Genomic DNA, 26799 nt, shown 5'->3' on the forward strand with positions numbered 1-26799 from the left:
CGGGTTCAAGTGATTCTCGAGCCTCAGCCTCCCAGGTAGCTGGGATTATAGGTGGGCACCACCATGCCTGGCTAATTTTTTTGTATTGTTAGTAGAGACAGGGTTTCACCATGTTGGCCAGGCTGGTCTCGAAATCCTGAGCTCAGGCAGTCCGCCCACCTCGGCTTCCCAAAGTGTTGTGATTAGAGGTGTGAGCCACCACGCCTGGCCTCAGTTCAGTATAAGGAAGTTTTTTGATTAGAACTCGTTTAAGGCGAAACACCATTTCTACTAAAAGTACAAAAAGTAGCCAGGCGTGGTGGCACTAGCCTGTAATCCCAGCACTTTGGGAGGCTGAGAAGGATGAATCACTTTGAGGTCAGGAGTTCAAGACCAGCCTGGCCAACATGGCAAAACCTCATCTCTACTAAAAATACGAAAATTTGCCAGGCATGGTGGTACATGCCTCTAATCCCAGCTACTTGGGAGGGTGAGGCAGGAGAATTGCTTGAACCCAGGAGGTGGAGGTTGCCGTGAGCTGAGATTACGTTGCTGCACTCTTGCCTGGGTGACAGAGCGAGTCTGTCTCAAAAAAAAAAAAAAATTAATATTTTTTTACATTTGCATTATGAAATAATGATCCTTATGTCTCCTTAAGCATTCCGTTAGCATTCCTGAAGAAAAGTAATGTAGAATCTACCTGAGGTGTTTTTGCTGTGGTTGGAGAGGTTGAATTAAGAGCATTTTTCAATTTTAGTGTTTTAGATTTTTAGAAAAAAGAGGGAATTGGAGGTAACCTATAAATATAATTTAAATTACTTAGTTTTACTGTTTTTTTAACTTAAAATTAGGAAACATTTAAATATTAAAAATAAATTCTAATTTGGAAGATTTAGTCATATAGACACTCCTTATACACTGCTAGTTCAAACCACTTTTCCAGAAAGCAGTTTGTTAGTATTTCCAGAGATACTACCAAATGTTAACAATCTTTGAACTTGTAAGTTCACTTCTAAGAAACTGTCTTAAGGAAAGAATCAGAAATGTAGACTGAAATTTATGTGGTTATTTCATTTGAGGTGTTGTTAGTAATTATGAAACAGTTTATTTTCCAACAAGTCAGTGATCAAATAATGAAACATTTATCTGTATATTGGAATATTACATGACCATTAAAAATTATATTCTTAATTTTTTTTTTTTTTTTTTTGAGACTGAGTCTCACTTTGTCACGCAGATTGGAGTATAGCGGTGCAACCTTGGCTCACTGCAACCTCCGCCTCTGGGGTTCAGGTGATTCTCCTGCCTCAGCCTCCAAGTAGCTGAGATTACAGGCGCCTGCCACCATGTCCGGCTAATTTTTCTATTTTTTGTAGAGAAGGGGCGTTTCACCATGTTGGCCAGGCTGGTCTCGAACTCCTGACCTGAGATGATCTGCCTGCCTTGGCCTCCCAAAGTGCTGGGATTACAGGCGTGAGCCACTGCATCTGGCCAATATTCTCAAATTTTTAAAACAACATTGGTAAAATATAGTATAAAAGGGGAAAAAAACAGGTAATACGTGTAGTATAATTATAAATATTGATTAAAATACTTATACATGTTAAAACAAGCAGACTAATATACCCACATTATCAGTCATCTCTGAGTTAAGGAATTATGGAAGATTTTATTTCATGTTTTACTGTCTTTCTGTTTCTTGTTTTTTGTTTTGGAGACAGGGTCTCAGTCTGTTTCCCAGGCTGGAGTGCAGTGGTGTGCTATGGCTCACTGCAGCCTCAGCTTCTCAGGCTCAAGTGATCTTCTCTCTCTCAGCCTTCCAAGTAGCTGAGACTAGAGGTGTGCACCACCATGCCCATATAATTTTTTTGTTTTTATTTTTTGTAGAGACTGGGGAGTCTCCCTGTGTTGCCCAAGCTGGTCTAGAATTCCTGGGCTCAAGCAATCCTCCCGCCTCAGCCTCCCAAAGCCCTGGGATTACAGATGTGAGCCACCACGCTCAGCCTAAAGTTCTAAAATGATGTATATTTTATAATCAGAGAAAAGGGTCAATATGTCCACCAAAAATAAGAATTTTTCCAACTCTTAAGGGATCAAGAGTGAATTTTGTTTTATGTAAATAATTACATATATCTCTCACTGGATTGTTGTAAGCCTGGCACATGATTAATATGTTTTCACTGCAGTTTTTCCCCCTGAGTTTGGGTCATACTTTACTGTTTCTATCATGTCTTATAATTTTTTGTTGAAAACTGGCCATTTTAGATAATATTGTAGCCACTCTGATTCTTGATTTTTCTCCCGTCAAAGGTTGTTGGTTGTTTAGCAGTAACTTCCATGGGCAGAAAAAAATCTATGAAATTTATCTCCCTGCAGTATGCAAACACTGATGTCTCTGCTTAATTATTATTTTTTGTTTTTAAATATTTTTGCTTTTACTTTTAAGCTTAGCTTACTAAAGCATACCTCCCTATATATTTGCATAGCCTAGTGGTCAACTAATGATCGGACCAATGATGAGCCCAAACACCTTGAACACAGATCTCAGCTGTAAAATTTTTAAACTAGTAAATTCACTTCTAAGAAACTGTCTTAAGGAAAGAATCAGAAATGTAGACTGAAATTTATGTGGTTATTTCATTTGAGGTGATGTTAGTAATCATGAAACAGTTTATTTTCCAACAAGTCAGTGATCAAATAAATTATGAGACATTTATATTGAAATATTGAAATATTACATGACCATTACAAATTATATTCTGTAAAATTTTGACAAAAAGATACTCCTATAACATTAGAGGGCGTTTCATTTCTCCAAGGCAAAATCTGTTTTGCTTTTTTTCTCTATAGATTATTTGTGTCCCCGATAAAAATTCTTTTTAATGATGTTATTAAATATGTATTATTTTGTGTCTGCCATTGTTTAGCATGTCTATGAGATTATTTCATGTTTGTTTATGATAGAAGTACTTGTTCCTTTGTGATGCTGATTAGTATTCACTTACATGAAAACACCACAGTATTCATCTTTCTGTTTTGGGGCATTTTTGTTGTTTCCAGTTTGGAACTAGAAACAGCCTTATTGTGAATAAGGCTGTCAGGAATATTTTTGTAAAAATATATTGTGAACGTGTTTACATTTCTCTTGGATAAAAATGTAGAAGTGAAATCAGTGAGTCAAAGAGTTTGGTGTATATTTATTAGAAATTGCCCAATTTTATCAAAAAACATACATCCTTAACAGCAGCATATAGTAACATGAGAATAAAGAGACTTCTCTTTATTCTCCATCATTGTTACTATTTAAATTTGTCATTCTTTTTAATTTTTGCCATTTTAGGAGGTGTGAATTGGCATACCTTTGGGGTTTTAACTTAAAATTCTTATGAATATTGAGTATCATTTTTTATGCTATCACCAGTTATCTAATTTTTATGAAATATTTTCTCATATTTTTGCCTGTTTTTTCTATTGGCTTGTTTTCTTATTGTGTTGTAGGACTTTATATATTCTACATACAAGGTCTTTGTGATATGTGCATTTTGTGAATATTCGACCAGTTTGCTCCTTGCCTTCTTATTTTTCCAATAATGTCTTTTGGTAGACGGCAAGTTTTTAATTTTTATGAAGTCAGTTTATCCAGTTTTTTCTTTATGATTATTCTTTAAACAAGACCATGTCATTTGCAAAGAGATAAGTTTCACCTTTTTTTCTTTTTAATATGGATTTCTTTTATTTTTCTAGCCTAATTGCCTGCTTAGAACTTCCAGTAAAATGTTGAATAGAAGTGGTGAGAGGGGCCGTCCTTGTCTTGTTCCTGATGTTAGAGGGACAGCATCCAGCCTTTTATCATGTATGATAGGTCACGTGGGTTTTTCATAAATACCTTTTTATTATGTTGAAGTTCCTGTCTGTTCTTCATTTATTGATTATTTTTAATATGAAAGGGTGTTGGATTTGATCAAATGCTTTTTCTGCATTAATTGAGATGATCATGTGGATTTTTTTTTGTTTTTTGCTTAAATTCTTTTTATTATACTTCAAGTTTTAGGGTACATGTGCACAAGGTGCACGTTTGCTACATATGTATACATGTGCCATGTTGGTGTGCTGTACCCATTAACTCGTTATTTACACTAGGTATATCTCCCAATGCTATCCCTCCCCTATCCCCCCCACCCCACGACAGGCCCCAATGTGTGATGTTCCCCTTCCTGTGTCCAGGTGTTCTCATTGTTCAGTTCCCACCTATGAGTGAGAACATGCGGTATTTGGTTTTTTGTCCTTGTGATAGTTTGCTGAGAATGATGGTTTCCAGTTTCATGCATGTCCCTACAAGGGACATGAACTCATCCTTTTTTATGGCTGCATAGTATTCCATAGTGTATATATGCCACATTTTCTTAATCCAGTCTATCATTGATGGACATTTGGGTTGGTTCCAAGTCTTTGCTATTGTGAATAGTGCCACAATAAACATACGTGTGCATGTGTCTTTATAGCAGCATGATTTATAATCCTTTGGGTATTTACCCAGTAATGGGATAGCTGGGTCAAATGGTATTTCTAGTTCTAGATCCTTGAGGAGTTGCCACACTGTCTTCCACAATGGTCGAACTACTTTACAGTCCCAGCAACAGTGTAAAAGTGTTCCTATTTCTCCACATCCTCTCCAGCACCTGTTGTTTCCTGACTTTTTAATGATCGCCATTCTAACTGGTGTTGAGATGGTGGTATCCCATTGTGGTTTTGATTTGCATTTCTCTGATGGCCAGTGATGATGAGCATTTTTTCATGTGTCTGTTGGCTTCATAAATGTCTTCTTTAGAGGAGTGTCTGTTAATATCCTTCACCCACTTTTTGATGGAGTTGTTTTTTTCTTGTAAGTTTGTTTGAGTTCTTTGTAGATTCCAGATATTAGCCCTTTGTCAGATGAGTAGATTGCAAAATTTTTCTCCCATTCTGTAGGTTGCCTGTTTACTCTGACGGTAGTTTCTTTTGCTGTGCAGAAGCTCTTTAGTTTAACTAGATCCCATTTGTCAATTTTGGCTTTTGTTGCCATTGCTTTTGGTGTTTTAGACATGAAGTCCTTGCCCATGCCTATGTTCTGAATGGTATTGCCTAGGTTTTCTTTTAGGGTTTTTATGGTTTTAGGTTTAACATTTAAGTCTTGAATCCATTTTGAATTAATTTTAGTGTAAGGTGTAAGGAAGGGATCCAGTTTCAGCTTTCTACATATGGCTAGCCAGTTTTCCCAGGACCATTTATTACATAGGGAATCCTTTCCCCATTTCTTGTTTTTGTCAGATTTCTCAAAGATCAGATGGTTGTAGATGTGTGGTGTTATTTCTGAGGGCTCTGTTCTGTTCCATTGGTCTCTATCTCTGTTTTGGTACCAGTACCATGCTGTTTTGGTTACTGTAGCCTTGTAGTATAGTTTGAAGTCAGGTAGCGTAATGCCTCCAGCTTTGTTCTTTTGGCTTAGGATTGTCTTGGCAGTGTGGGCTCTTTTTTGGTTCCATATGAACTTTAAAATAGTTTTTTCCAATTCTGTGAAGAAAGTCATTGGTAGCTTGATAGGGATGGCATTGAATCTATAAATTACCTTGGGCAGTATGGCCATTTTCACGATATTGATTCTTCCTACCCATGAGCATGGAGTGTTCTTCCATTTGTTTGTGTCTTTTATTTCATTGAGCAGTGGTTTGTAGTTCTTGAAGAGGTCCTTCGCGTCCCTTGTAAGTTGGATTCCTAGGTATTTTATTCTCTTTGAAGCAATTGTGAATGGGAGTTCACTCATGATTTGGCTCTCTGTCTGTTATTGGTGTATAAGAAAGCTTGTGATTTTTGCACATTGATTTTGTATCCTGAGACTTTGCTGAAGTTGCTTATCAGCTTAAGGAGATTTTGGGCTGAGATGATGGGGTTTTCTAAATATACAATCATGTCATCTGCAAACAGGGACAATTTGACTTCCTCTTTTCCTAATTGAATACCCTTTATTTCTTTCTCCTGCCTTATTGCCCTGTCCAGAACTTCCAACACTATGTTGAATAGGAGTGGTGGGAGAGGGCATCCCTGTCTTGTGCCAGTTTTCAAAGGGAATGCTCCCAGTTTTTGCCCATTCAGTATGATATTGGCTGTGGGTTTGTCATAAATAGCTCTTATGATTTTGAGATACATCCCATCAATACCTAATTTATTGAGAGTTTTTGGCATGAAGCGTTGTTGAATTTTGTCAAAGGCCTTTTCTACATCTATTGAGATAATCATGTGGTTTTTGTCTTTGGTTCTGTTTATATGCTGGATTACATTTATTGATTTGCGTATGTTGAACCAGCCTTGCATCCCAGGGATGAAGCTCACTTGATCATAGTGGATAAGCTTTTTGATGTGCTGCTGGATTCGGTTTGCCAGTATTTTATTGAGGATTTTTGCATCGATGTTCATCAAGGATATTGGTCTAAAATTCTCTTTTTTTGTTGTGTCTCCACCAGGCTTTGTATCAGGATGATGCTGGCCTCATAAAATGAGTTAGGGAGGATTCCCTCTTTTTCTATTGATTGTAATAGTTTCAGAAGGAATGGTACCAGCTCCTACTTGTACCTCTGGTAGAATTCCGCTGTGAATCCATCTGGTCCTGGACTTGTTTTAGTTGGTAGGCTATTAATTATTGCCTCAATTTCAGCTCCTGTTATTGTTCTATTCAGAGATTCAACTTCTTCCTGGTTTAGTCTTGGGAGGGTGTGTGTGTCCAGGAATTTATCCATTTCTTCTAGATTTTCTAGTTTATTTGCATAGAGGTGTTTATAGTATTCTCTGATGGTAGTAGTTTGTATTTCTGTGGAATCGGTGATGATATCCCCTTTGTCATTTTTTACTGCGTCTATTTGATTCTTCTCTCTTTTCTTATTAGTCTTGCTAGCGGCCTGTCAATTTTGTTAATCTTTTCAAAAAACCAGCTCCTGGATTCATTGATTTTTTTGAAGTGTTTTTTTGTGTCTCTATCTCCCTCAGTTCTGCTCTGATCTTAGTTATTTCTTTTCTTCTGCTAGCTTTTGAATTTGTTTGCTCTTGCTTCTCTAGTTATTTTAATTGTGATGTTAGGGGGTCAGTTTTAGATCTTTTTTTTTCTTTTTTTTTTTTGTTTTTTGGTTTTTTTGAAACAGGCTCTCACTGTCGCCCAGGCTGGAGTGCAGTGGCGCGTTATTGGCTTACTGCAGCCTCAACCTCCTGGGCTTCAGTGATCCTTCCACTTCAGCCTCCCAGGTAGCTGGGACTACAGACATGCACCACCATGGCCAGCTAATTTTTGTATTTTTTATAGAGATGGGGTTTCACCATGTTGCCCAGGCTGGTCTTGAACTCCTGGGCTCAAGCCATCTACCTGCCTTGGCCTCCCAAAATGCTGGGATTACAGGCGTGAGCCACTGTGCCCAGCCTGCTTTGAAGCCAGGCACTGACTTCTCATAGCTGTGAAAGTCCTAGGTGGCATCTGTTTCCAGCAGAAAGCTGTTTCATCTACTTAGAAAATCTGTTGTTTTAGTATAGCCACCTTCATCAGTGGACATAGTGAGATCTTCTGGATAACTTGCCTCCACTTTTATATCAGCACCTGCTGCTTCACCTCACCTTGCACATCTATATTATGGAGACAGCTTCTTTCCTTAAACCTCATGAACCAAATAGTGCTAGCTTCAAACTTTTTTTATGCAGCTTCTTCACCTCTGGATTAGCTTTGGTTTAAGGGAATGCTGTGGCTGGTTTGATCTTATATCCAGACTACTAAAACTCTCCATGTCAGCAAGAAGGCTGCTTTGCTTTGTTACCCTTTGTGTGTTTATTGGTGTGGCACTTTTTTGGTTGGGGGTGTGTGGCGCGGGGTGGGAGAGGGTAGTGATGAAATCTCGCTCTGTTGCCCAAGCTGGAGTGCTATAGCGTGATCTCTCCTCAATGCAACCTCCGCCTCCCGGGTTCAAGCAGTTCTCCTGCCTCAGCCTTCGGAGTAGCTGGGATTACAGGCCCCTGCCACCACGCCCACCTAATTTTTGTATTTTTAGTAGAGACAGGGTTTCTCCATGTTGGCCAGGCTAGTTTGGAACTCCTGACTTCAGGTGAGCCACCTGCCTTGGCCTTCCAAAGTGCTGGGATTACAGGTGTGAGCCACTGCGTGCCCAGCCTGTAGTTTCTATTTTTTAAAAAGTTTCTTCTTTTTCTATGATTGTTTTGTTGAGTTACTAAAAACAATTTCTGAGACTCTAATCTTTGCCAGGAATTTCTGTACATTTAGAGTTTAGAGTGCTTAATTGGAGTTAGTTTGTTCTGTGAGTGTATCCACTATGGTGAATAGCTTTATTGTCCTTTGCACATTATAGCCTTTACTAGTCCTTTTTTCATTTTGAGCCTCAGGATGGTAAGGTAAATATGTTTTTTTATACATGTGATAAAACATAACTAAGTGACTACAGATTAGCCATGATTGGAGTAGGATTAAAATTCACATCTCTTAATTCTTCGTTTAGTATTCTTTGTATTGTGTTTCACAGATTCTAATTCAGTTATGTCTTTAATTCTAAGTGTTGGGACAATTTTGCCAGCAATTAATTGTCTTACCTATAAAATGATAGAGCTCAAATAAGTAGCCTCATATTTTCTTTCTGATGTGAATCGTTTTAAAAGTATCATTAAATGTGGTAAGATAGGACTTTCTCAAAATGATCCAAATTCTGTTGTTACACTTATATGGTTGTTGATTATTAGAATTGTACTCATGGAATTCATTCATTCATTGGCTGACATTACTTTTCCACTACCCGGTGAGTTACAGAAAAGCAAAACCTTTCCTTATCTTGTTTACTATTTACTCAATTCTTACTTGGCCCAGTGCCTTGAATGTGACTATGTATGCAATAAATATTTGTCGAACGAATGATTAAACGAATAGTAGTGTTGGCAGGCAGTATAGTATTATGTAAAGAGCATGCACACTGTTTGGTGTTACCCTTACTTTAGATCATAGGATATATTATAATATTTCAGAGGTTGTTGGGAAGGTTAATTGGGATAATATAAATAATGTATAAAGCATAATGCCTTTTACTTAAAATGTTGGTTTCTTACTGCAGTCTCCTAGAGTCTAGGACTTTTGTTTTTTTAGCCAAGATATTTTTATTATATAAGCTGGGCACATTTGGGTAGAGAAGGTTGAATTTAATAACTTTTAATTTTTTATTACATTTATTATTTTTCTCTTTTAGTTTTACATGTGGCACCCATAAAAGATGAGGCTGAGAACACGGAAAGCTTCTCAGCAGTCAAATCAAATCCAAACACAACGCACTGCCAGAGCAAAGAGGAAATATTCAGAGGTTGATGATAGCCTGCCTTCAGGAGGAGAAAAACCATCGAAGAATGAAACCGGCTTGTTGTCTTCAATTAAAAAATTTATTAAAGGAAGCACACCTAAGGTAATGATTTTACCATATACTTTCATATCATTAAAAGTGAAAATTGGCCGGGCACGGTGGCTCACGCCTATAATCCCAGCACTTTGAGAGCCCCAGGCGGGTGGATCACGAGGTCAGGAGATCGAGACCATCCTGGCTAACATGGTGAAACCCCGTCTCTACTAAAAATACAAAAAATTAGCCGGGCGAGGTGGCGGGCGCCTGTAGTCCCAGCTACTCGGGAGGCTGAGGCAGGAGAATGGCTTGAACCCTAGGGGGCGGAGCCTGTAGTGAGCCGAGATCACACCCCTGCACTCCAACCTGGGCGACAGCGGGACTCCGTCTCAAAAAAAAAAAGTGACAATTATGTTATTTTCTCTAAGCATGTGTAGATGAGAAATCTGATAGCGCACCAAAAATTACGTTTTGGTGTTAATTTTACTTCTAAGAGTTTTACATGCAGAATATTTAATGGCAGTTTAAGAAGAACATTATTCCACTGAACTAATCCACGTAGCCTTCTGCTTTTTCAACATAGTATTATGGGAAGCAAAATAAATTTTTCCTTGTTCTTTTACTTGACTTGTTTCTTTTACTTTCATTTTCTTTCAAAGAAAAAGTTTCTTGTTAATATTCACTGTCTAGGGAGGTGATGTCTCTCATCTATTCAAGTTCTAACATTTGTATGATGAAGATGTATTGCTTCGTTAAAGAGAAAAGAACATTACTAAAAGAAAGAATGGACACGGACCAGGAGTCTTGTACTCCAGATTCATATTCTGGACCAACTTGAGTGACCTAAGGAGAGAGTCATTTACCCCCCAAGCCTCAGGAAGATAGTAAATGGCACTGATACCAACTGCTTCGTCTATCTCAGAGTTGTTTTCAGATTAGATGGTACAACAGGTAGAAAAGCAGTTGGATGAATTTTATTTTATTTTATTTTATTTTATTTATTTATTTTTGAAACAGAGTCTTCCTCTGTCTCCAGGCTGCAGTGCAGTGGCGCAATCTCCGCTCACTGCAACCTCTGCCTCCCGAGTTCAAGTGATTCTCCTGCCTCAGCCTCCCGAGTAGCTGGGACTACAGGTGCCCGCCACCACACCAGCTAATTTTTGTATTTTTAGTAGAGACGGGTTTTCACTATGTTGGCCTGGATGGTCTTGATCTCCTGACGTTGTGATTCGTCCGCCTCGGCCTCCCAAAGTGCTGGGATTACAGGCATGAGCCACTGCGCCTGGCCTGAGTTTGATCAACTTTAATGCACTCTATCAATGTATAGTATTATTTATTGTGTGTAGTTTTTTTATGACTTTACTATTTTTGTGTTCTTTCTTAGAATAATTATTTATATGGTAAATTTTTCATTATAATGGAAGTGTATTACTTTCTTAAGCAGAAAAATTAATTACTGGCTGACTTGTTCATAGGGATAGATTTTGTTGTAATAGAATTAACAAAGCCTAATTACTGTAAGTCACTGGGCAAGATTTGGAAGTATTCTTGGTTTGCATAGGGTTTTAATTTTTGTTTTGGTGGTTTTATTTTTTGTTTTTGTTTGTTTCTAATACTATAATTTCTTTGTTAATTTTAAGTAATTAGAAATTTTAAAAAGTTTCTGAATTTATGTAAACTGAGAAAATATTCTAATGTTATCATATAACAAAGATGAAATATCTTCCAGAAACCTGAATTTCCATCTCTATAAATTCCTAATGGGTTGTCATCAGCCTCTGTTGATGGGAACCTTGCTACGTATTATTACTTCATTCTTCTGAGCAGCTTTAGTTGTCATAAAGTGCGTCCTCATCTTTTTGCTTTCTCATGTTACTTTTTTGTAGTTTTTTCCACTTGAAAACAGATCTGTGTTTCCTTACATGTGCAAGTACAAACCTTCAGTCATTATACAGGGCAGCTATTTCTAGTTTTCCTTATATGACATATGATATTTATCATTATCTTGGTCACCTTTATCTGTTATTCATGAAAGATAAAAACCAGAAGTGAAGATAGGTTTTTGTTATGTCTTCAGAATTCTATTCATATTTATAGTTGACCCTTGAACAATGTGGAGTTTAGGGATGCTGACTCTCCCATGTGGTTGAAAATCCACATACAACTTTTGACTCTCCAAAAACTTAACACTAATAACCTCCTGTTGACCAGAGCTTTACCAATAACATAAACAATCATTCAACACATATTTTGTATGTTATGTGTATTCTATACTGTATTCTATTTTTTTTTAGACAGGATCTTACTCTGTTGTCCAGGCTGGAGTGCAGTGATACTATCGTAGCTCACTGCAGCCTTGAACTCCTGAGCTCAGTTGATTCTCCCATCTCAGCTTCCTGAATAGCTAGGACTACAGGCATGTACCACCATGCCCAGCTATTTTTAAAGTTTCTCTCCCCCTTTTTTTTTTTTTTTTTTTTAAAGAGATGAGGTCTCATTTATATTGCCCAGGCTGGTCTTGAACTCCTGACCTCAAGCAGTCATCCCACCTTGGCCTGTCAAAGTGTTGGTATTACACACCTGGCTTTATACTGTATTCTTACAATAAAGTAAGCTAGAAAAAAGAAAATGTTATTAAGAAAATCATAAGGAAGAGAAAATATGTTTACTATTTAAATGGAAGTAGAGCATCATAAAGGTCTTATCCTCATTATCTTCTAGGCTGAGGAAGAGGAGGGGTTGGTCTTTCTGTCACAGAGGTGGCAGAAAATTTGTGTATTAATGGACCAATACAATTCAAATCCAGGTTGTTCAAGGATCAGCGTACTTCTTTTGACAGTGAATTGTTTCTTTCATTCCCATTGCCCAGGCTAGAGTGCAGTTGTACAGTCACAGCTCACTGCAGCCTTGACTTCCTGGCTCAGGTGATGCTCCCACTTCAGCGTCCCAAGTAGCTGGGACTACAGGCTTTTGCCACTATGTCTGGCTAATTACTTGAATTTTTTAATAGAGGCAAGGCTTCACCGTGTTGCTCAGGCTGGTCACAAACTCCTGGTCTCAAGCTGTTTGCCTGCCTGGACCTCTCAAAGTGTGAGCCACTGAGCCTGGCTGAATTGTTTCTGTTAATGTGGTTTTGTGTTAAATTATACTTTTTGTCCTTCTTTAGTAGCTTAATCTCTGTTGGTCAGCAAATTTTGGCTCATGTCAACTGGAACAGCAGTCCCCAACCGTTTTGGCACTAGCAGCTGGTTTCAGGGAAGACAATTTTTCCAGGGACCAGGTCAGCCAGGGTGGGGTTTAGTTAATGGTTTGGGGATGAAATTGATCCACCTCAGATCATCAGGCATCAGATTCTCATGAGGAGCACACTGTGTAGATCCCTTTATATGCACAATTCACACTAGAGTTCGTGCTCCTATGAGAATTTGCTACTATTGATCTGACAGGAGATAGGGCTTAGGCAGTAATGCTTCCTGGCTCACCGCTCACCTCCTTCTCTGTGGCCTCATTCCTAACAGGCCATGGACTGTACCGTTCCATGGCCCAGAGGCTGGGGACTCTTGAACTAGAACACTCAGGCCTTTTTTTTTTTTTTTTTCTGAGACGGAGTCTTGGTCTGTTGCCCAGGCTGGAGTGCAGTGGCACAATCTCAGCTCACTGCAACCTCTGCCTCTTGGGTTCAGCGATCCTTGTCCTCAGCATCCCAAGTAGCTGGGACTATAGGTGTGTGCCACCATGCCCAGCTAATTTTTGTGTTTTTGTAGAGATGGGGTTTCACCATGTTGCCCAGGCTGGTCTTGAACTCCTGGCCTCAAGTAATCTGCCCACCTCAGCCTCCCAAAGTGTTGGGATTACAGGCATGAGCCATCGTGCCCAGCCACTCAGGAGGATTTTTCTATAGAAATTTTTGTCCAAGTTTCTTTTTTTGTTTTAGCTAAATCTAAGATCTTTCATTAATGCCTCATTACTCAAAGATGTTACATAAGATCGGGCAAAAATCTGTTTGTAAGCTAATGTTGATTGATTGATGAGACGAAATCTTGCTCTGTCGCCCAGGTTGGAATGCAGTGGCACGATGTCAGCTCACTGCAACCTCCGCCTCTTGGGTTCAAGTGATTCTCCTGCCTCAGCCTCCCGAGTAGCTGGGACTACAGGCGCCTGCCACCATACCTGGCTGATTTTTGTATTTTTAGTAGAGACGGGGTTTTGCCATGTTGGCCAGGCAGGTCTTGAACTCCTGACCTCAAGTGATCTGCCCACCTCAGCCTCCCAGAGTGCTGGGATTACAGACATGAGCCACTGTGCCGGGCTGTCTTATTTATTAATTAACATTTTTGGGTAAGGTTTTTCATACAGCTACAAATTCACTTTATTGTGCGTAACTGAACTCAGATTTTAAAAATCATATTCTATAAGATTATTATTGAAATTAATATTTGAATGCTTTACTAAAATCGGAGTGAAATCAGAATTGTCTTTTCCCAGACAACTAATCCTGTGTTAGGAGTAAATAATGTGGTTAATTTGTCACATATTAGTCTTAATGAGCTTATATGGCTTTTAATTATTGTTGCTTTCTTATCTACAATGTCATAAACCATATTCTTAATCACATATTCTAAAATTGCGTTGAGTGTCTAGACAATGCTTGCTTACGTATGTATCTTAAATACAGTGTCATTGTCTTTTTCAAAATTTGGGTAGGAGTTCACAGCTAAAACCTATTGAATATTAACCATCTTTTGATGTTTTATAGGTGAGAACAACAGACTTAGTGAATTTAGGTAACTTGCAGTGTCAATAGTAACAATAACAACAATAATTATAATAATAACCTACCCAGGTTAAAAAATAATAGTGAAGACCAATACGACGGCTTTTACTTTTTTTCTTTTGAGATGCAGTTTCACTCTTGTTGCCCAGGCTAGAGTGCAATGGCATGATCTCTGCTCACTGCAACCTCCACCTCCTGGGTTCAAGCGATTCTCCTGTCTCAGCTTCCCGAGTAGCTGGGACTACAGGCATGTACCACTACGCCCGCAACAGCTCTTACTTATAGTTATTGAGCAGTTACTATTTGCCAAGCACTGTCCTCAGTGTTTAAAGTGTAATAATTTAAGCCTTACAAACCATATGAGATAGGTGTTACTTTTATATTACAAATGAGGAAGCTGAGGCACAGAGAGGTTAAATAATAACTTGCACAAAGTTACTTAGTTTTAAGTGGCAAAGCTGGAGCCTAGTTTACCTGGCTCCAGAGCCTACACTCCTAACCACTTTATACTACTGCATCTCCAATAAGTGGTGCTGCTAGGATTTAAACCCATATGTATTTAACTGATACCTGTATTCTTTCTCCTTTATTATTGTCTGTCAAAGTGGCTGGACACTGTCTAGAAGTCCAAGAACAAGATGTTGGCCAACATGCTTCCTTCTTAGATCTCTGTTCTTGACTTATAGATGGCTGCCCCTCACACCCCTCACATGGTCAGTCTTCGGTCTGTGTATGGTCTGTGTCTGCAGCTTTACAGACACTGGTCATACTTCTTTAGGGGCCACCTGAAGAAATCCTCCTTTTTTTGTGTGTGTATGTGAGACAGAGTCTCGCTCTGTCGCCCAGGTTGGAATGCAGTGACGCTGTCTCAGCTCATTGCAACCTGTCTCCTGGATTCAAGCGATTTCTCGTGCCTCAGCCTCCTGGATAGCTGGAATTACAGGCGTGTGCCACCACACCCGGCTACTTTTTGTATTTTTAATAGAGATGGGGTTTCTCCATGTTGCCCAGGCTGGTCTTGAACTCCTGACCTTAAGTGATCTGCCTGCCTTGGCCTCCCAAAGTGCTGGGATTACAGGCGTGAGCCACCACACCTGGCCAAGAAAACCCTTTTAATTACTTTTTTAAAGGCCCTATCTTCAAATACGGTCACGTTCTGAAGTATTCAGGTTAGGGCTTCAACATAAACTTTGGGGTAACACTATTCAGTGTGAATGAAATCTTTGGTCTCTCAAATACAGATTTTGTGATTCAAAGACTTCAGATTTATGAAATTATCAGCAAGATTATTCAGGAATTGTTCGTGTGCAGCCTTTCTGCTTTTTAGCACAATGAGATTTCTAATATGTAATTGAAGGCCTCACAACTAAAATATATTTGTTTTCTACCATGAATCTCTGTATTTTTCCAAATATGGCATTTCCAGAGTTTTCCTCATAACAAAATGACCTTTTCCTCTATTCTTAACTAAATGATGTTACAGTTAAGGATCATAAATTTCCATATGAATGCAGTTTTAATGAAATACCTGTTTTTAGACCTTTTAACTGTGGTCTACAAAAAGAAACACATGGTAATACTTTCATGTGAAACAAAAATCACCCTTAATTTATGTGATGTGCTCTTATTTTTCTTTTCTGTTTTGTTTCTTCTTCTAAAGGTGATTGTATTAATTTAAATTGATTTGATAATACATTAATGGGTTAAATTTCTTAGTTTGAAAAACATGATTAGATGAAGATTTTTGTTCAGAATCTTTAACTCTGATTTGCCAAACTGTAGTTTTATTTGGGAATTTTCCTCCTCCTCTTTTTTTTTTTTTTGGACGGAGTCTTGCTCTGTCGCCCAGGCTGGAGTGCAGTGGTACAAGCTGGGCTCACTGCAACCTCCATCTGCTGGTTTTAAGCGATTCTCCTTCCTCACCTGAGTAACTGGGATTACAGGCATGTGCCACCATGCCTGGCTAATTTTTTGTATTTTTAGTAGAGACAGGGTTTCACCATGTTGGCCAGGCTGGTCTGGAACTCTTTTTTTTTAAAAGATGGAGTCTCACTCTCACCCAGGCTGGAGTGCAGTGGGACCATGTTGGCTCACTGCAACCTCCATCTCCTGGGTTCAAGCAATTCTCCTGCCTCAGCTTCCTGAGTAGATGGGATTACAGGCACCCACTACCACGCCTGGCTAATTTTTTTATATTTTTAGTAGAGACGGGGTTTCACCATGTTGGCCATGCTGGTCTCGAACTCCTGACCTCAGATGATCCACCCACCTCAGCCTCCCAAAGTGCTGGGATTACAGGCGTGAGCCACCGTGCCTGGCCAGAACTCTTGACCTCAAGTGATTCACCCGCCTTGGCCTCCCGTAATAGGATTACAGGCATGAGCCACCACGCCTGGCCTTATTAAGTTTCTTTAACTACTTGATTAATTGAAGTAATTTGCCACTTACTATGGAATGAAAAAAAATCAGCTCAGACTAACTGGTGGAATTTATGGAGGAAACGACAGTTTAAGATTCATTCATATTCATTCATTCTCTTCCCACCACCACACACACAAGCATGTATTTATATTTAGTCATGTGTCACTTGACAATCTGAAATGCATTAATTGGCAATTTTGTCATCATGTGAACATCATAGTACTTATGTGAATCTAGATGGTGTATTCTACTACTTATCTAGGCTATGTGGTATAGCTTTTTGCTCCTAGGCTACAAACCTGTACAGAATGTTACTGTACTGATTGGCCGGGCGCGGTGGCTCACGACTATAATCCCAGCACTTTGGGAGGCCGAGGCGGGCGGATCATGAGGTCAGGAGATCGAGACCACAGTGAAACCCCGTCTCTACTAAAAATACAAAAAAAAAAAAAAATTAGCTGGGCGTGGTGGCGGGCGCCTGTAGTCCCAGCTACTCAGGAGGCTGAGGCAGGAGAATGGCGTGAACCTGGGAGATGGAGCTTGCAGTGAGCTGAGATTGCACCACTGCACTCCAGCCTGGGTGACACAGTGCGACTCCGTCTCAACAAAACAAAACAAAACATAATGTTACTGTACTGATTATCATGGGCAGTTGTAACACAATGTTAAGTATTTATATTTCTCAGCATAGCTAAACATAGAAAAGATACAGTAAAAATAGAGTATTATAATCTTACGAGACCACTGTTCTATATGTGGTCTGCTGTTGACTGAAACATTGTATGGCACATGATTCTATTTCCTTGCTCTGTCTGCTGAACTGTGTGCACATAGCCCCCAGATCTTGGTTTCTAAATACTGTTCTCCACTAAAGGAACTAGGGTTCTGTCTTGTTTTATGCATATATAATTATGTCATATGCCAAATAATGAGAGTTTTGCTTACCCTTTGTCATCACTGGGACTTATTTTTTTCTTCACTTATTACATTGGTTAGGATCTGTATTACCATGTTCAGTAGCAGTGGTGAGAACAACACCCTTGCCTTGTCCTTAGGGGAAGAGAATTTGTTTTACCATTAGGTATGATGTTAGCTAGATGTTTTTCTTAGTTATCTTTTATTAGTTTGTGGAAGTTCTCTTCTATTCCTGTTTGTAAAATGTTTTTATTTTGTTGTTGAGTTTTCTCAAAGGCTTTTTGGCTTCAGATTTCTCTTATTCTTTTCTTATTTATTTATTTATTTATTTATTTATTTTTTTGAGACGGAGTCTCACTCTCTCGCCCAGGCTGGAGTACAGTGGTGCGATCTCAGCTCACCACAACCTCTGCCTCCTGGGTTCAAGCAATTCTCCTGCCTTAGTCTCCCAAGTAACTGGGATTACAGGCACGTGACACCATGCCTGGCTAATTCTTTGTATTTTTAGTAGAGATGGGGTTTCACCATGTTGGCCAGGCTGGTCTTGAACTCCTGACCTCAAGTGATCTACTCGCCGCAGCCTCCTGAAGTGCTGGGATTACAGGCGTGAGCCACTGTGGCAGGCCCCTCTTATTCTTTTAATGTAGAGTAGTACATAAATTTTTTTTTGAATGGAAATCGTAACTTGGAGTTGATTTGCTGGGGATTTTTTTTTTTTTAAGAATTTTTATATCTGTATTCATGGAGGATTTGTTCTGTAGTTTTGTCTTGATTTGTAATGTTTTTAAATTTTGGGATTAAGATTAAGCTGGTGCCATAAAACAAGTTGAGGACTGTTCCTCCTCTTCTGAAAGAGCTTGTGTTCGATTGGTATTATTTCATTCTTAAATATTTGGCAGAATTCACTGTTGAATTCTGGAGTGGGATTTCTAAAATGTAACTGGAATTTTCTTTGTGGGATATCTTTTACGGTAATTTAGTTTCTCTAATATAGATGAGATTATTTAGCTTTTCTCTTTCTTGTTTTAGTCATACATGTTTTTAAGGAATTTAAGTTGATTTATTTGACATCATATTTTGTTGGTATTTATTAATTTAATACTGTCTATAGAATTTGTAATGGTGCTCCTCTTTTCATTCCTGATCTAGATAATTTATTGATCTTTATTTTGATGAGTCTTGCTTGGGTTTATCAATTTCATTATTCGTTCAAAGGGATTTTTAATATTAACTGTTCATTCTGTTTAATTGATTTCCACTATTTTCAGTATTTTCTGTTTTCAGTTTGATTTACTTTTACTTTTGTAGCTTCTCGAAGTGAGAGCTTAAATCAGATATCAGTAAACATTTTCTATAAATATTTCAGGTAAGAAATATTTTAGGCTTTGTGGACAATATTGTCTCTGTTGCAGCTGCTATTCAACTGCCACTGTAGACGGCTACATAAATGAATGAACATGGCTTTGGACACTGGTACAGTAGTTCCCCCCATCTTTGGTTTTGTGTTCCATAGTTTTAGTTACCTGTGGTTGCCAGGGTCTGAAAATATTAAATGGGAAATTTCAGAAATAATTGGTAAGTTTTAAATTAGTCACCTTTCTGAGTAGCATGATAAAATCTTACATCATCCTGCTCCATCCCAACTGGGACATTAATCATCCCTTTGCCCAAGTATCACTCCTGTTAGTCACTTAGTAGCTTTCTTGTTTATCATATCAGCTGTGTAGATACCACTCTGTTTGTATTCAGTTAATCCTTATTTTACTTAATAATGGCCCCAGAGTACAAGACTAGTGATGCTGATAATTGTTCTATTTTATTGGTAATCTCTTACTGTGTCTAATTTATAATTCAAGGTTTATCATAGGTGTATATATATGGAGGAAAAAACAGTATATGTAGTGTTTGGCACTGTCTGTGGTTTCAGGCAACCACTGGAGGGTTTTGAAAGGTGTCACGTGAGCATAAGGGGGAACTACTGTATTTGAATTTCATATAGTTTTCATGTGCCATGAAATATTATTTTTCTTTTGATGTATTTTCCTCCAACCATTTATAAGTACAAAAAATATTTTTACTTTCTTGCCCATATGAAACAATTAGTGTGCTGAATTTTGCCTATGGCTGTAGCTTGCTACTTCCTTGATTAGAACGTTAATTTTACACTATTCTTTTTTTCTAATGTAGGTATTTAAAGGTATGAATTTTAAAGTACTCCTTTCTCTATATGCCATATATTTTGATACATTATTTTTTATTACTTCATTTTTCTTGTGATTTATTTTGACCCATGGATTATTCATTTCGATTCAAGAATATTAATATACTCTGTATAATTTGATTTCTTTGGTATTTTTTGGTACTTACTAGCACATATTCTATCTTGTTGAATGTTCTATATGTATTTGGGAATATATGTGATATTTCGGAGTTGTTCAGTGCAGTATTCTATAAATATCAATTAGATCCAATTGGTTGATAATATTCTAATTTTCTATATCTTCTTTTAAAGTGAAAGCAAGTTTATTAAAGAAGTAAAGAAACAAAAGAATGGTGGCCGGGCGTGGTGGCTCACGCCTGTAATCCCAGCACTTTGGGAGGCCGAGATGGGTGGATCACAAGGTCAGGAGATCGAGACCTTCCTGGCTAACACAGTGAAACCCTGTCTTTACTGAAAATACAAAAAAATTAGCCGGGTGTGGTGGCAGGCACCTGTGGTCCCAGCTACTTGGGAGGCTGAGGCAGGAGAATGGCGTGAACCCGGGAGGCGGAGCTTGCAGTGAGCCGAGATCACGCCACTGCACTCCAGCCTGGGCAACACAGCGAGACTCTGTCTCAAAAAAAAAAAAAAAAAGAATGGCGACTGCATAGTCAGCTATCTTATTTTTTCATGTACTTGTTTTATTGGTTATTAAGAGAGGGATGTTAAAATCACTTATTTTTGTGCATTTGTCTACTTCACTTATCTGTCAATATTTGCTTCATGTATGTTGAAGCTTCATGTATTTATAAGTGTATGACTTGTTCTTATTAATATTATGATGTATCTCATTATCTCAAGTGATATTATTTATTTTGAAGTTTATTTTAATATTGATATAGCCATACTGTTTTCTTACTTACAATTTGCATGATATATGTTTTTCCAGCCTTTATAAAACCTGTGTATATATATTTACATTGGCTTTTTTTTTTATTTTAAAGACAGAGTCTCGCTCTGTCACCCTGGCTGGAGTGCAGCTGCGCAATCTTGGCTCACTGCAACCTCCACCTCCTGGATTCGAGCAGTTCTCCTACCTCAGCCTCCCGAGTAAGTGGGATTACAGGCACCTGCCACCACTCCCAGCTAATTTTTATATTTTTAGTAGAGACAGTGTTTTACCATGTTGGCCAGACTGGTCTTGAACTCCTGACCACAGATGATCCACCAACCTTGGCCTCCTAAAGTGCTGGGATTACAGGCGTGAGCCACCACGCCTGGCCTACATTGGCATATTTTGTCTATTTATATTTAATGTAATTATTAATATGTTTGAGTTTAAAGTCTTCTATCTTACTGTGTATTCTGGATTTGTCCCATCTTTTGTTTCTCTTTTCCTTTCCTGTCATTTGAGTGAACTAGCTATTTTTTAGAATTTTATTTATCCTCCTATATCCTATATTGACTTCTCAAAAAAAAACCTTAAACACAATAAAATACACCTGTTCAAAGTGTTTGTTTTCTTGAATTCTGACAGATTTATGCACATGACCAAAAAGTATCCTTATTTTATACCCAACATCACCTGAGACAACCACTGATCTTTCTGTCATTATAGAGTTTCATAGGATTATAATCAGTTTATCTTGCTTCCTTCACACACACAACATACATTTTTTGGTTTCTTCCGCGTTACCACATGTATCTGTAGTTTATTCCTTCCCCTCCCCTCCCCGAGTAGTATTCCTGTGTGTGAGTCTACCACAATTTGTCTATTTAAGTTGTTTCTGTTTTTTGGCTATTATAAATAAAGTTGTTAGGAATATTTGGATAAATAAGATTGATATTGCTGGATCATAAGATGTATGCTTAACTTCTTTGTAGCAGCTTTATTGAGATATAATTTATATACCAGAAAATTCACCCATTTTTTTGGAGTGTAGAAGCTTTTATTTACTTATTATTTTTTGATATAAAAAGCTGTACTTAATGTATACAGCTCTATGAGTTTGGGGATAAATATATTCCTGTGAAACCATCACCATCATCAAGGCCATCAACGTATCTGTCACCTCCCAGAGTTTACCCTGCCCCTTTATTATGATCTACTATCTTAGAAAACTTTAAATATGTAATATAGTATAGTGAAGTATAGGCACAGCACTTTGTTGTATAGTAGTATCATTCATTCATTCATTTAAAGTATAAATTCAGTAGCTTTTAGTACATGCACAGAATTGTGCAACCATTGCCTCAACTTTAGAATATTTTCATCACCCTCAAAAGAAACCTCTAGCTCCTAAATTTCCCCTTCCTCTCTAGCCCTAAGCAGTCACTAATCTGCTTCCTGTCTCTATGGATTTTGCTATATTTTGGACATTTCATGTAAATGAAACCATAGTCTATTATGTCTGGCTTCTTTCACTTAGCATGTTTTCAAAGTGCACCCATGGTGCATTTGTTCTCAGGATCTCCTGGGGCTGTGTCCTGGGAATTGAATAAAAATTAAAAAAAAAAAAGAGAAAAAACAAAGTACATCCGTGTTGTGGCATATATTATATCACTATTTCCTTTTTATTGCCAAGTAATATTCTGTTGTATGGATATACCACATTTTGATTATCCATTTATCAATTAATGAACATTTGGATTGTTTTCATATTTTGACCATATGAAGAATGCTGTGAACATTCATGTATACATTTTTGTATGGACATCTGTTTTCCATTGTCTTGGGTAAGAGCTTGAATTGCTGGGTTATATGATAACTTTGTGTTTAGCTTTTTAAGGAACTGCCAGACTGTTTTCCAAAGTGGTTGCACCATTTTACAGTTCCACTAGCAAAATATGAGGATTCCAGTTGTCTTGAGGACAATCAACACTTGTAATTGTCTGTCTTTTTTATTATAGCCATCCTAGTGAGTGTGAAGCAGTATGTCGTAGTTTTGATTTGCATTTCCCTAATGACTGATGGTATGGAGCATCTTTTTTATGTGCTTCTTGGCCATTTACATTTTCTTTAGAGAAATGTCTGGTATTTTAATTGTATTATTTTTATTATTGAATTGTAAGAGGTGGTTTTTTTTGTTTGTTTTTTGTTTTTTTTTGGCATGATCTCGGTTCATTGCAACCTCTGCTTCCTGGGCTCAAGTGATCCTTCAGCTCAGCCTCCTGAGGAGCTGAGAGTACAGGCATGTGCCACTATGCCCAGCTAATTTCTTTCCCCACTTTTTGGAGACAGAGTCTCACTTTGTCACCCACTGGAGTGCAGTGGCGCAGTCTCCATTCACTGCAACTTCTACCTCCTGTGTTCAAGCGATTCCCCTGCCTCAGCCCCCTGAGTACCTGGGATTACAGGCACATGCCACCAAGTCCAACTAATTTTTTTTATTTTTAATGGAGACAGGGTTTCACCGGCCCAGGCCGGTTTTGAATTCCTGACCTCAGGTGATCCGCCTGCCTTGGCCTTCCAAAGTGCTGGGATTACAGGCTTGAGTCACTGCGCCAGGCCTAATTTTTGTATTTCTTGTAGAGACAGGGTTTCACTATGTTGCCCAGGCTGGTATCAAACTCCTGGGCTTAAGAGATTGTCCTACCTTGGCCTCCCAAAGTGCTGGGATTACAGGTGTGAGCCACCACACCCAGCCATGAGTTCTTGATATAATCTAGATACAAATTCCTTTTCAGAGATATGCAAATATTTTCTTCTATTCTGTGGACCCTTTCTGAAACACAGAACTTTTACATTTTGATGAAGTCCACTTTGTTTATTTTTTATTTTGTTGCTTGTGCTTTTGGTATATCCAAGAAACTATTGGCAAAATCAGGGTGACAAAGATTTATCCCTAGATTTTCTTTTTTTTTTGAGATGTAATCTCGCTCTGTCGCCCAGGCTGGAGTGCAGTGGCACGATCTCAGCTCACTGCAAGCTCCACCTCCTGGGTTCACGCCATTCTCCTGCCTCAGCCTCCCTAGTAGCTGGGACTACAGGCGCCCGCCACCACGCCCAGCTAATTTTTTGTATTTTTAGTAGAGACGGGGTTTCACCGTGTTAGTCAGGATGGTCTCGATCTCCTGACCTTGTGATCCACCCACCCCGGCCTCCCAAAGTGCTGGGATTACAGGTGTGAGCCACTGCGCCCAGCCGTATCCCTAGATTTTCTCATGAGTTTTATACTTTTAGCTCTTTGATACATTTGAGTTAATTTTTATAGATGGTGTGAGGTAAGAAGTCATCTTCATTATTTTGCATGTTCATTTTCATTAAGTCCCAGCACCATTTGTTGAAGACACTTTTTAACTTTTGAGAAACTGCCCAGCTATTTCACCGTCTAACATTCCATTTAACAATTTCAAGCAGTTTCCCTTGCTCACATTCTTACCAGTATTTGATATTGTCAGTCTTTTTAACTTTAGTCTTTCTACAGGGGTAGAGTATCTTATTGTTTTTAACCTGCATTGTTTTAACTTCCATTTCCGAGGCTCAGGTGATTCTCACGCCTCAGCTAGCTGGGACTACAGGTTTGCATCACCACACCAGGCTAATTTTTATATTTTATAAGAGATGGGGTTTCGCCATGTTGCCCAGGCTGGTCTCCAACTTCTGGGCTCAGGCAGTCTACCTGCCTCGCCTTCCCAAAGTGCAGGGATTACAGGAGTGAGCCACCACCCACAGAATGTTAAGACTCATATAAAAAGGCCGAGATTTAACAGTTTTACAGCTTCATCAAGAACTTTCTTGGGGCCAGGTGCGGTAGCTCACGCCTGTAACGCCTGTAATCCTAGCACTTTAGGAGGCCGAGGAGGGCAGAGGGTGGATTGCCTGAGCTCAGGAGTTCAAGACCAGCTTGGGCAACATGGTGAAACCCTATCTCTACTAAAATACAAGAAATTAGCTGGGCATGGTGGTATAAGCCTGTAGTCCCTGCTACTCAGGAGGTTGAGGCGGGAGATCGCTTGAACCCAGGAGGCGGAGGTTGCAGTGAGTGGAGATCGCACCACTGCACTCCAGCTTGGGTAACAAAGTGAGACTCTGTCGTCTTTGTTTTAAAAAAGAAGAAAGAACTTTCTTGAGAGGAACTGGCTCTCCCAACTTGCTAAACGTGGCAATAAAGAATGCAGTGGGCCCGGCTTGGTGGCTCACGCCTGTAATTCCAGCACTTTGGGAGGCTGAGGCAGGTGGATCACCTGAGGTCAAGAGTTCGAGACCAGCCTGGGCAACATAGTGAAACTCCATCTCTACTAAAAATATAAAAATTAACCGGGCATGGTGGCGCATGCCTGTCATCCCAGCTACTCGGGAGGCTGAGGCAGGAGAATTGCTTGAACCCGGGAGGCAGAGGTTGCAGTGAGCCAAAATCACTCCATTGCACTCTAGCCTGGGTGACTCCATCTCAGAAGAAAAGAATACAATGACTGTTGGGTTTCAGTGCCTTGATTTGTCTTAAGGTGCCAGTTACTATATACACCGTTGCTCTTGCATAACTAGCACAAATGTTAACACAAGTTGTTCTAGAATGGACTGAAAGACAATAAATAAATAATAAATAAATAAATGGATTCACCACTTTTGTTTGTTACCATGCATTCAGAGTAACAAAACTCTTTGCTAATTAGTTGGTGCTGGTATCAAATAAATACATGTAGGCAAAATACCAAGTCCGGCCACATTAATAAGGCACAGAAGTACAATTCTCTACATACTAGATATTACTTCTTTTTTTATGTTTGCAGATAAATCTTTCATTCAGTGATTTAACTTAGCATTGGAAAGTGGGAGGGCATGCTTCTTTTACTGACTTTTTATCTAGCAGACTTTCAGCACTATCTACTATGCAAAGATTTATCTCTCTGATATTGTTTACCCCTTTTCAACCAATGCAATGTGATAACTTTAAGATTCTTCAGGCCGGGCGCGGTGGCTCACGCCTATAATCCCAGCACTCTGGGAGGCCGAGGCGGGTGGATCACCTGAGGTCAGGAGTTCGAAACCAGTCTGGCCAATATGGTGAAACCCCATCTCTACTAAAAATACAAAAATTAGCTGGGTGTGGTGGTGGGCACCTGTAATCCCAGCTACTCGGGAGGCTGAGGCAGGAGAATCGCTTGAACGTGGGAGGTGGAGTTTGCAGTGAGCTGAGATCATGCCACTGCACTCCAGCCTGGGCAACAGAACAAGACTTCGTCTCAAAAAAAAAAAAAAGATTCTTCAGACGCTTTTTCATTTTTAGTTTGAAAAACCGTAACCACTTTTTGCTTTTAAAGAACTCATTATGTATATATTTAAAGTATTAAATTCCTTTTTAAAAAACTCATTCTCAAATGACAGTATACTAAATTGTCACCATTTAAATATGTCTCATCTATTTAAGTATGTTCTATTACGTAAGATGTAGTAAGGCAACCTTATGCAGCCAAAGGGAAGATATCTTTATCATGCTTTCATTTGCTATTGACAATTGCATCAAGAGTCTCTGGAATAGATTTACTGCTTTGTGAGTCAGAGAATCCTGATATGTCAGTTTCTTATTTTTCAGCAGTGCACCAATGGATTGAAATCACAGCTCTTCTTACCTCCCTGTTGTAACCTAATGATTCATTATTAAGTATTAAAAAGTTACATTTTTTTTTATTTTGAGATGGAGTCTTCGCTCTGTCGCCCAGGCTGGAGTGCAGTGGCACGATCTCGGCTCACTGCCAGCTCCACCTCCCGGGTTCATGCCATTCTCCTGCCTCATCCTCCTGAATAGCTGGGACTACAGGCACCCACCACCACGCTGGCTAATTTTTTGTATTTTTTAGTAGAGATGGGGTTTCACTGTTAGCCAGGATGGTCTCGATCTCCTGACCTCGTGATCCGCCCGCCCTGGCCTCCCAAAGTGCTGGGATTACAGTCGCGAGCCACTGCACCCGGCCACAAATTTTATTTTAAAATATTACTAAATTCTGAAATAACTTTTATGTAAAACTTAAAATTTAGAAGTAAATGTATTTTAAATGAATATATTATTGCAAAGCAAAAGCAGAAGAGTACTCTTGCTGTGTTTTCACATAAATATATATATACAGTCAGGTGCCAGGTAATGATGTTTAGGTCAGCATGGACCACC

The 26799-nt window shown here is 38.9% G+C and overlaps 1 protein-coding gene across 6 annotated transcripts in view; it reads left to right on the forward strand.

The window, feature by feature from the left end:
- The window catches only part of CTDSPL2 (CTD small phosphatase like 2), a 99216-nt gene that overhangs the window by 22124 nt on the left and 50293 nt on the right, over positions 1–26799 (forward strand). For all 6 annotated transcript variants that reach the window (XM_001161793.7, XM_009428966.5, XM_009428965.5 and 3 more), the window contains exon 2: positions 9237–9446. In XM_001161793.7, the coding sequence (XP_001161793.1) occupies positions 9261–9446 (186 nt within the window). In that variant the 5' untranslated portion in view covers positions 9237–9260. The remainder of the gene's footprint in view (positions 1–9236; positions 9447–26799) is intronic.

The sequence above is a fragment of the Pan troglodytes genome, chromosome 16 (genome assembly GCF_028858775.2).
Source record: "Pan troglodytes isolate AG18354 chromosome 16, NHGRI_mPanTro3-v2.0_pri, whole genome shotgun sequence".
In the NCBI taxonomy this organism is placed as follows: Eukaryota; Metazoa; Chordata; class Mammalia; order Primates; family Hominidae; genus Pan; species Pan troglodytes.